The 11,459-nt window shown below is 39.9% G+C and overlaps 1 protein-coding gene across 1 annotated transcript; it reads left to right on the forward strand.

The window, feature by feature from the left end:
- The first annotated feature begins 9,157 nt into the window (after positions 1 to 9,157).
- LOC149222979 (uncharacterized) lies at positions 9,158 to 10,240 on the forward strand. The gene has a single exon (XM_089387739.1). It carries the CDS (start codon positions 9,158 to 9,160, stop codon positions 10,238 to 10,240), a length of 1,083 nt encoding a protein of 360 aa, XP_089243865.1.
- Positions 10,241 to 11,459: the final 1,219 nt, after the last annotated feature.

Consider the following 11,459-nt stretch of genomic DNA (forward strand, 5'->3'; position numbering starts at 1 on the left):
ACACCAATATCAATCACATCCAACACATTCATATTGTTGAATTTTGCATGAACATAACTCAAATGGGTATCCATTAATTCCTATGGTGGTGTAGGTTGTGCTCGCAAAATCACTTCCAAAACTTGCATCACTCTAATTATTGGATTTTCTGTCTACTCTAAAGATGATATTTTCTTCTTCAATGGATAGTTGTTTGCATACTGTTTCTTCAAATAATCCCAACATAACACTAGCTTATTCTCTCTTGTGACATCTAACATCTTTGACTCTCAATGATTTAGTTCATTGAACTTCCCTTTTGTTGAGAAATTTAGGGAAACTTAGTTAGGGCTTATTTAAATTTGATTTATCTTATCTTGACAACTTCTTGTGATATTCTTGTTACTTCTTCTTCTTTATTATTGGTATTCATCATCAAGACAATTTCCAAAATGGAGATCACAAACACAACAAGGGAACACCAAAAATAGGCTCCAATCCAGGGAAAAACCCCTCCAAGGGGAAAACCCAAAGAGCTCTCTTCTTACAGAATTAGTTTCAAAGAAGACTTGCAAGACCTTAGACACAAACCAGACTCACCAAGATCAAGCTAGCCACCAACAAAGAGATATGTCCTCCTAATAATGTCTGCAATTGCTTCTGCTCTTCTTCAAACCTATGGAAACCCTAGTGACCGTAGAAAACTCGCATGTGAGAGCTTATCAAAGGAGAAACTTCAGAAAACAAGAGGTCCACACCCTCTTCCTTTATTTTCTAGGATTATTTCTCTTCAAGACCCTCACAATTTCTTCTAGACACAGACCATATCATGAGATCAGAGATAAATGTGTGTTTCCAACTATGGTCGAAGTCCTCTTTATATAGGCTTTTGTTGGGCTAGAATAGGCCTATCTAGGCCAACTTAAACAATGGCTAGTTGACTTGGTCTTGGGGCCTTTTTAGACCATTCTAAACAACAAAATAATATTTTTTTTCTTGTTACAAGTCCCCAATGGGGTATTTACATTATGACATTGAATTTGACTCAAGACAAAAACCCTAGAGCACACAATGGGTGCTTTGGCCTAGGACCCAAATACTTTGAGCATGAAACCAATGTTTTAAATAAATAGTTTCCTCTTACAAAAACAATCTTTTTCTTTCTTTTGACAAGTATAATAATAATTACATCATGTCATGAGCCAAATACAATTATGAATACCGATATTAGTTACATTCTTCAACACCTTTTTCCTCCTTCTTATTTCCCTTATCACCATGCTCCATCTCACTACTCTTTCGACTAGGATTCCTCTCGCTCTATAATCCAATGGCTTATATTCAATGATGATGGATACTGTAAGAGATTGAATGTTCTGCCATCACAAATCACTCTGTGCCCATGCTTGCAATCCATTCATAAAATGGAACAATTTTTTGTCCTTTGACATGTCCTTAATCTCCAACATAAGCCCTAAAAATTATTTATGTAGGTTTGGATCTTCCCCATGTGCGTTAAGGACATCAACTCATTTTAAGCCACCCACTCTTGGTTACTAGGCCTAATTTGTACATGCAACGAAGCCTTAAAATATGCTCATGTAGATATCCCGTTCATGATGTGACCCACTGCAAAGTATTTCACTTAATTTCTTCAACACAATTTAGATGTTACTATAAAAAATATAGCTATAACATGTACGTTGTCCCCATATGAACAACCACTCATCTGATCCAAGTATTACTTCATGTCCCAACATAAATTCCCCAACATCGTTCCACTTCTTCTCCCATCATATGTCTCTGGTTTTCTAACTTTGATATTCATAGTTGTGCTGGATGAACCCTTCCTAATAACCTTCTTCAAGATGGTGATTAAATCATCTTGATCTTGCAATCTTTGTAGGATAATCATCAAATCACTCTTGGAATCCTTTAATATTTCTTTTAGTTTATCAGATCTCTCTCTATGGTGTTGTAGATTGTCAACCAAGTGATCTACAATCATATCCAAATTCAACAATCAATCCTTCATCATGGGGGTCTTTTTTTCCCTTTCTGTGTCACTACCTCTGTGTTGTGAACTAGCCATAAGTTCACACGAACTAGTCTCTCCAAGAATCTAAACACAATTGCACAATAATCTGCTTATCACAACTGCAATGATATCTCTCCCATATATCCTCTACCATGGAAGCAATAGTGAGGAACACCACTGCACTCTCCTAAGAATCTTGCCAAAATAATCTCCCCCATATAACACCAACTCTTACTCACCTCTCATGATTGCGATAATGGCCCTGCTATGAAATTCACACTTTCTTGATCTTCTCACCATCTTCATGATCTTTTAATCTAATACCACCTGCTACAAATGTGACAGTGGTGAGGAGCACCTAAAACCATATCTGTGATCTCGACTCTGATACCATTTTCCATGGCCCTAGGGAGACTTTCATAGTTTAAGGCACACCATGAACTCCCAAGGCATGCAACGCCAACATTTTTTCATTCCACTAGTTTTCCTAACAGGGAATTACTTAAACTTGGGCTACACTTTCACTTCTTTTTTTTCCCATAAGGAAAAAGTCGTAATTTCTATTAAATGGAGAAATTACATTTTGCAGATGCACTTGCATTCATAATTGTGGTTCAGAGACCTTCCTGAAGTAGCCTCATTTATCAAGCTGAGACTATATGTCTGAAATTAGAGGAAACAAGATGAATAACAGATTACATTCTGGCTCTACGCAGAGAGCCCAGCTTAAAATGTGAACTGATTATATGTGGGTCTAAAACCCATTCTTAAGGAAAATCATGAAAAGGTCTGTGGTGGTGTTGATGGAATGATCCATCAATCACCTCTTGGATCAGCCAGTCATCCCTTTGATTTTGCGCTACTTCTTTGGATAGCTGGTTCGCCTCAGTGTTCTGTTCCCTGTAGATGTGGAATTTGTGAATCCCCAAATAACACTTTCACTTTCACTTCTTTTATTTAAGTGAGTATGGAATATATACATTACTTAACCAAAATGACATATGTACAAACTACAATCATGTCAATCTATGTAATACAAAGATACATGTACACAATACAATATGATGTGGGCAATTCACTGACCTAAATTATACCCGAATGATGTATAATAATGACAAGAGTTACAATATCATCCCATTGGCTTACAATAACAACTCCTACTAGAGATATACAATGAAGGCCTTTCCTCGCCAACTCCAAATTTAAACCTCAAAATTTGGTTCACTCCTAAACACAAAATTAAAGTCCAACCCCGAACTCCAAATTTCTGTCTTGCCAGTACTCCAAAATTTGGCTCAAACCAAACTCCAAAATTCGGCCAAGCTAAACACAAAATCTCAACTCCCTGTTGAACACCAAAATTCAACCCAACTCAATGAACCTTAAATTTTGTTCCAAGGGAACTCAAACTTTCGGTTAGTTGTGTTGTGACATTCTAGTGAACACCAAATTTCACTCATCTACTCAAACACTGAAATTATGTTTGGTCAGTGCCTCAATCGATTTGCACTTTTTTGGAGGAGGAATGTTGTACTAACCTATCAAACAAAACTGAGGCCTGCATGCCTACTTGTTAGGCAAGATGTAACCACAGTCATGCCACTCCCTTCTCATTCCAACTTTGCTTTGTGTGAAGTGTGGTTGAACTTTGTTATGCCTTCTATCTTTTCTCCATAGTGAACTTGTCCCTTCTCAACTCAAGTTAGAACTCTATATATATGTGGTGGACATGGCTAACCAAAGTGACACATTGGTTTAGTGGGGGGGCACATCCCATTGTAAGCTAACATTCCATGTTCCAAGCTGACCCTTTTTCCACTGTCTCATGTGTTCTTGTCTTGTCGATTGACTCACTAGCCTAGTTGCAATGCACCCATGCCACACTTTTCCAACTCACTCTCGACTCGTACTATCTTGTGCATGCCTTGATATGCTAATTGACCCATCTTTCCCAATTGCAACTTGCCCACACGCATAATCGCCAACTCAACTTTTAACATGTCCAACGTTTGTGCCAAGTGTTTGGCCCGACACATCCCATGCTAGTCCCATATTCCACTAGATCGAACATATCAACTCATTCATGCCAACCAACCCATGTCATCTCATTGGTTGGTCCATCCTCATCGCCTGAATCTTCTTTTTGCACCTTGGTGGAAACCTAAAATTTGACATTCCACTCAACATTGTCTCATGCAACGACCCGACCACTTGTCTTGGTGCACCCATGTTGTGTCATATCGCATTGCATGCTAGTCATAGCATCCAATTCACTAGTCGTAACATCCAACTCATCTTACCAAAATATCATGTGTGTCGCAAAGATAAAAAAACTCCAAATCATACTTAGATAACCAAACCAAGACACCCATCCCCAATATGCTCAAGCAAATTTGTGTATGTAACGCATCACCAGTCTAATGATATTACCACTAGTCTCTAATGCATGAGAGAGTGAGCTTGGGAGAGGAACTAACACATTGCTTGCAAACGCCAATAACAACTTTTAAATTAGAAAAAAAAAGATAATGCACGAAGATGATTATTTTTAAGATTAGATAGACTAACAAAAAACTACCTAACAAGATCATGTGATTTGGAAAGGAAACTACCTAACAAGATCAAATGTTTTTGCTGGTTGGCTATCGTGGACACAACATTGACTTGGAATAACCTTCGGCGTAGAGGGTACTTAGGCCCAGGAATATGTCTACTTTGTAAGAACTTCACTGAGGATAATGCTCATCTTTTTCTCCTCATCATCGTACATCATTGAGGCATTGTTTGAGAATTTGGTTTAAAACGCATGACAAGTACAAATTTCTCCCATTATATCTTTTATGGTCCATTTGGCGAAGCTGTAATGCACTTATTTTTTATAATAAGCATCTGGTTGTGAGGGAGGATATCATCAAAACTGTTGCATATTTCAATGAATATGGACCATCTAAGAATAGCAGCAAACCCAAAATTATCAAGTACAGAGATATTTGGAAAACATATCCGGTGGGATTTTTCAATGGTGCTTGCTCCAGAAGAAGATGTGGATGTGGTGCCTACATAGTCATAGAACCAGGGAAATTCTTTCACTTCTGGTGGGAAGGGGGACAAGGCACAAATAGTAAAGTAGAGATTATTGCACTATGGGGAGTATTGATCGTGGAAAAATGGCTAGGATTGGATCACATACAGATCTACGGTGATGCAAAGGGAATTGTAGATTGGGTGAAAGGATATAATAATTTCAATCCTCCCATATTAACCAATTGGATGAAACGCATCAGGACGTTGGTAAGCACATACCATCATATAAATTTTGATCACATTTACAGGGAACAAAACTGGACAACAAACTTGCTATCAAAGAGAGGTATTGATAAGGAACATGGTAAGTTTTTCTTTTCAACATATGAACAAGGAGCCATGATAAATGCTGGCAGCATAAATTTTTCATAGAGCATGGAGATATGATGGCCTATAGTTTTTTTTGGATAATGCAATGAATTACAAAGCAATAGAATGAGGAGAACAATCCTGACATATTGCAAATTTAAAGATAGTTTTTTTTGTATTTTGGACATTTGAAGAAAGCAAGGAAGGTGTATAAGATTAAGTAATAAAAAAAATTACAGTATTTCTGAAAAAAAGTTTGAATACAAACAAAGTGAAAAACTGAAAATACTTTGTAAACTGTACTATCTTTTTTATGTTTTTTTCCTCTGAAAAAGGAAAATAAAAAGAAGATAGACTACCTCCATACACTATGATTAAGAATTTATTTTAAATAACTTGAAGATAAGTTCCACTTTCTTTTTCATATCATGAGAAGACAAGACAAACTAATCATTTAATTATTCAAATCAATAATACTTTCATTGCCTCATAAATATTTAATAGAATTCTTTTATTTCAGAGATGCCCCTGGTTTAAATCATCATCATGTAAACGGCAGCGCCTAACCAGCATACCATAGGGTATTCAATGTGCCGGGAGATGCAGGGGAGATAGCCCGCTAACATGCGAATTCGGAAACTCGCCACTAAATAAGAAATAGGAATTCTCGTGTTAGCGAACTATCTCCCCCGCATCTCCAGACGCATTGAATACCCTATAGTTCGCTGGTTAAGCGCTGCCATGTAAACAACGCGATAAACCATTTCTTCCTCGTCATTATCTATTTAACAACTTTTATCATTATACGCCGCCTTTTGCTCAGTACTATGTGCTAGAATTTTCTGTACAGTCCAAACGTATGGGTGCCAAGCTGGGCCTGGCATTCATTGCAGCAATTATTAATCTTTGACATTATCGACCATTAACTTCCTGTGGGCACACAAGGGATAATTCTTTCTGCAGATGCCAACCAGCCATCGTGTCATTACGAAAATGTCAACGCTCATCAGATTTGATATCGATTGATAATGTATTCAGTACGTACACTGTCATCCTTCTCAACCGTGGTTCTTCGATCGTTGTCTTTGTTACATTCAGAGTTAAAATCACCTAACTGCATGTTAAGTCTCGGGTGTTTTCAATTTATATCTTAAAGCTGAAGTTTTGAATGATCAGTTTGTTCAACGTTAGAATTTGTAGAGAATGTGGAATTCTAGAGTCCGGATAGACGCATAGTAGAGAAACATTCAAATGTGTAGCATTACACACTGACCTACCACCATTAGAATTTGCCACTTGCATGATAATCCCCATGAATGCTTCCAATTAAGCTAAGAAATTACAGTCCTTGACTTGAATTTGTGATTAGAGCTTGAATTTCATTGGAATTGACTTCAATGAATGCTTTATGCTTCTTAAGGATTTTGTAGAGCTCCTAATAATAAGAGAGGCGGCATTGAATCTAGGGGAAGCCTGAATCAATCGTTAGAGATAGCAGGACTAATAACTTTTGTGGACTCTAGCCATTTAATAGATAAAGGTGGGAGAAAAATGCATTTGCAAATGACTTCCAAGGATCACAATTGCATCAAAAGTGTCCATATTTTTCAAGGAGAAGTCCGTTGCAAAGGAGTTAATCCCACACCATGATGTTATGAAAAATTTGTGTAAGTAATGTGTAGTGAAATATGTAGTGTGAGATGAGTATACATGTTAAGATTTTAACAAAATTGTATAGTTAGCGTTCTTTGATGCTTAGTTAAGTTATTAAATTTTGAAAAGTATAAAATATCTGACACATTTGAATAAGGGTTATGTTTTAGATACTCTTCCTTAGTTTGAGTATAGTTAAGTTAGCCTCAAAGATATACATGAATAAACAAACAAAGTGTTTTTCAGTAGTCCTACAAAATTGCTAATGACCTAGGACTACAAATAGTACCTCAAACAACTAAAGTGGTGTGGATTAGAAATAGTACCTCTAACAACTAGAGGAGTGTGGAAAATTAACCATAACTAAAACAAATAATATTGATTCCCTAGTATTGGAGAAAATCTATTGGTAAAATATATTTTTAATATAAAAATATATAATGTTTAAATGATAACTAAAAATAAATGTAAAAAATATATAATATTTATATGATAAATAAAAATAAATACATTTATGATGTTTGAATGGGAAAAGTGGCGCGTTTGGAGCTCCTCCCGCATGGCCGCTCCCTGATCGATCTCTGCGAGCCTGCGCCTGGCAGCTTCGCTGCTAGGCTCTGCTTTCCTCCTGCCTCCAGGGCCTCCTGCCCTCTCCTTTCGGGGCCTCCTGCCCTCCTCCTTTCCCGGGCCTCCTGCCCTCCCAGCGTTTTCTCATTCGGGACTCTACCTCGCCTGCCCTTTGGATCTGCTCCCTCTGAGCCTCCGCGCCTGGCAGCGCCGCTGCTAGGCTGCTTCCCATCTCTGTTTGATTCCCAGAGGTGCCCCAACCATGTCTGCAACGGATCCACCCTATCAGGAACAAGAAGATCTGGAAAAGTCCTTTGCCTCGCTTATTCCAGAGAACTCTACTGAAAGGATCAGACCCTCAGCTTCAAGATTCATCAAAAAGCTGGAAGAAATCCCGGAAGTCTCGCTCCCTCCCGCCCTTCCGAGGAGAGCTGCAGTGGCACTAGCTGACAGAGGTCTTGTAGGCCAGTTTACGGGTCTATGGCCCTCTCCACGCACGGTCCAGCGATGGGTAGAAAGGAACTGGAACTCGATGGTTCAAGGAAAGATAGCAATACGATTCTGTGGAAGAGGGTTCTTTACCTTTCTCTTTGAATCAACGGAGGATCGCAACCTCATCTTCAGAAATGGGCCTTACTTTATGGACACAAGAGGCCTCTATTTGAATAGATGGACTCCTGATTTTGACCCAGAGATGGACGTTCCTAACGCTGTCCCTGTATGGGTTCGGCTCCCGCATCTGCCTCTCCACTGCTGGGGAGACGAATCTGTGAAAGCAATAGGAAACGCAGTGGGGAAGTATATTGATAGATCGGAGCCAAAGGAGAACATGCACGCTTGCGCAAGGATATGTGTAGAAGTTGATCTGGGAAAGGGCCTGCCAGAAGCTATCAAACCCAAAGTCGACCAATGGACACACATACAACAAGTGGACTACGAACAGCTACCCTTCAAATGTAAGGTATGTCATGAATATGGGCATTTTGCCAATAGATGTAACAAATCTAAGACAAATGTTTCTGATACTAATCCTGAAGCTCCAGAGGAAGTTTGGGAAACAATCAAAAAGAAAAAAGCAAACCCACCTCAAGGAAACCTCTCTAAAAACCCTCCCCCAAACCCTACACTCCCCTCTCATTTTGGCCTGTCCTTCCCTTCATCCTCCAACCCCTTCGAATCTCTGTCCACGGATGAACCCCCTTCCCCTCCTCCTTCCCCGAGAGCTCCCATCGAAACCCCTTCCTCACCTCCGCCATCCTCTCCTCCTCCAACAGTTGAAAGAATCCTAACAAGGAACAAGACAAAGGAAAACAACATCTCCATTGATCCCCCAAGAAAATTCGGCAGGAAATCCAACAAAGAGATAAGAGACGAGACCGCAGCTAAAGAAATGGCCACAGGGACTCAACAGCCAATGGACACTTATCTGGACAAGACAAAAGGAAGTGGAGAGAAAATGAAAGAGAAAGGCGGGACCCACAACAAGCAAGGTAAATGATGAATTTGGTCTCTTGGAATTGTAGGGGGATGGGCTCCTCCCTTCAAGCAAATGCAGTCCGAGACCTACTTAAATCAGAAAATCCAGACATCCTCCTACTCCAGGAGACCAAAATCAATGAGCAGGAATTCCAAAATAGCCTGAAAAGAAGTAAAACTTATGAAGGAATAGCAGTAAGTGCAATGGGTGCCTCAGGTGGTATAGGGACAATCTGGGATAAACGGAAATGGAAACTAATAAACCACAGGCAGAGCGGTTGGTGGATCAGACTAGACATTCAAAACACAGCTTTGACAGAAGAGTACACCATTTATAATGTATATGCCCCCCCTCACTTCCGAGACAAAGCCTCTTGTTGGGACTCAATTTCTGCAGACCTAACGGATGCCCAAGGAAGGAACATCTTCTTGGGTGGGGACCTGAATCTAATAAGGAACGCAGAAGAAAAGATAGGGGGAAATTTCCTTGCAGATTCCTCAAGAGATGCCCTTGAAGAAATCATACAAACCCATAATCTGGTGGACATTCAACCTCAAAACGGGCGCTTCACCTGGTCAAACAAGAGAGCAGGTCGGAACAACATAAAAGAGAGGCTGGACCGCATTTTGGTACAAGAGAGAATAGTAGCCAATTTCTCAAATATCAAAAGCCTTATCATCCAAGGTTACATTTCAGATCACAAGCCTGTGGCTCTGAAATTGGACAAGGGTAAAAACATGGGTCCGCTCCCCTTCAAGTACAACAGAGCTTGGGACAGCAATGAGGACTTCAGATCTCTGATAAAAGAACAGTGGGCAGCAGAAATCACAGGCTCCCCGCATTTCGTTTGGGAATCAAAGCTAAAGCTCCTTCGTCTTGCCATCAAACATTGGGCCAGAGACAAGGCAAAAGAAGAGAGTAAAAACAAAACAGACCTCCAAGTAAAAATAACACAATGGAACCAAGAAAAAGAAACTAGACAAGACACGGAAGAAGATCAGCTCAAAGAATGGAATTACAAAAGGAGCTGTACAAGCAGAACAGAAAGGAGGAGGAGGAACAAAGGCAAAATTCGAGATGCCTTTGGCTCAAATCGGGAGACCGAAATACTTCCTTTTTCCACAATAGTTTGAAAATGAGGCGAGCTGGGAACAATATTGAAAAAATTATAGTGGAAGGAAAAGAACTAAAAGAGCAAGAGGAAATCATGGAGGCAGCGTCCCACCATTTTCAAGACCTTCTCACAGCGGATCCGCAATATAGAGACAACATGGAATTCCTTGACATAATGGAGAACAAAATTTCAGAAGTCCAAAACATTGAGCTGGACAAAGAGCTCACGGTGGAAGAGATAGAGCAGACAATTCTTAGCATGGCCTCGGACAAGGCTCCGGGTCCTGATGGCTTCACGGTGGACTTCTACAAGACCCATTGGGACATCATAAAGAAGGACTATATCAGAGTGGCCAAATTTTTTTTCAAAAAATGTAAGATGGGCAGCGGTATGAAATCCTCCCACTTGGCCCTTATACCCAAAGATCCTAATCCTCAATCCTTCAATAGATTCCGTCCAATATCCCTCTGCAATGTGTCTTACAAAATCATCACTAAGATCTTAGCAAACAGGCTCAAAAAAATTCTCCCTTCTCTCATTTCCGAGAATCAAGGTGGCTTCGTCCCCAGGAGACAAATAACGAACAATGTCATACTTATCCAAGAGGCTATTCAGAGCAGCATTTCTAGAAAAGAAAAGGGTATGATCATCAAGTTAGACATGGCAAATGCCTTCGACCGGGTCAACCACTCTTTTCTCCAGGCTGTACTTAAGAAATTTGGTATATCCGAGCTCTTCATTAGCAGGGTTATGGAATGCATATCAGACAACTGGACGGCCCCCCTCATCAATGGCAGACCCAGCAAAGCCTTCAAAAGTTCAAGAGGACTGAGGCAAGGGTGCCCGCTCTCCCCCTTCCTTTATATCCTCATGGCGGAATCTCTAAGTATGAAGTTGGAAAATCTGCGCAAGAAAAAAGAAATAACAGGGGTAGAAATAGTCAGAGGAATCAAAGGTATCAATCACTCTCTCTTCGCAGATGACACCTTACTAATAGGAGGTGCCTCAAGCCTCATGGCCAGAAGGTTTAAGAAAGCTTTGGACCTCTTCCTCCAAGCTTCTGGTGGCAAGCTCAACAACAACAAATGTATGATCTACACTTGGAATGTCCCCAATCATATTATCCAGCGAATATCCTTAATCATGGAAATCCCAGCCCAAAGAAATTGGACTCATTTCATATATCTAGGGCTTCCTTTAGCAAAGGATTCAATCAAATCTGAGATCTGGGTAAAGAT

The sequence above is a fragment of the Pinus tabuliformis genome, chromosome Q, assembly GCF_031772625.1.
Source record: "Pinus tabuliformis cultivar Carrire ecotype Pingquan chromosome Q, CPIR1, whole genome shotgun sequence".
In the NCBI taxonomy this organism is placed as follows: domain Eukaryota; kingdom Viridiplantae; phylum Streptophyta; class Pinopsida; order Pinales; family Pinaceae; genus Pinus; species Pinus tabuliformis.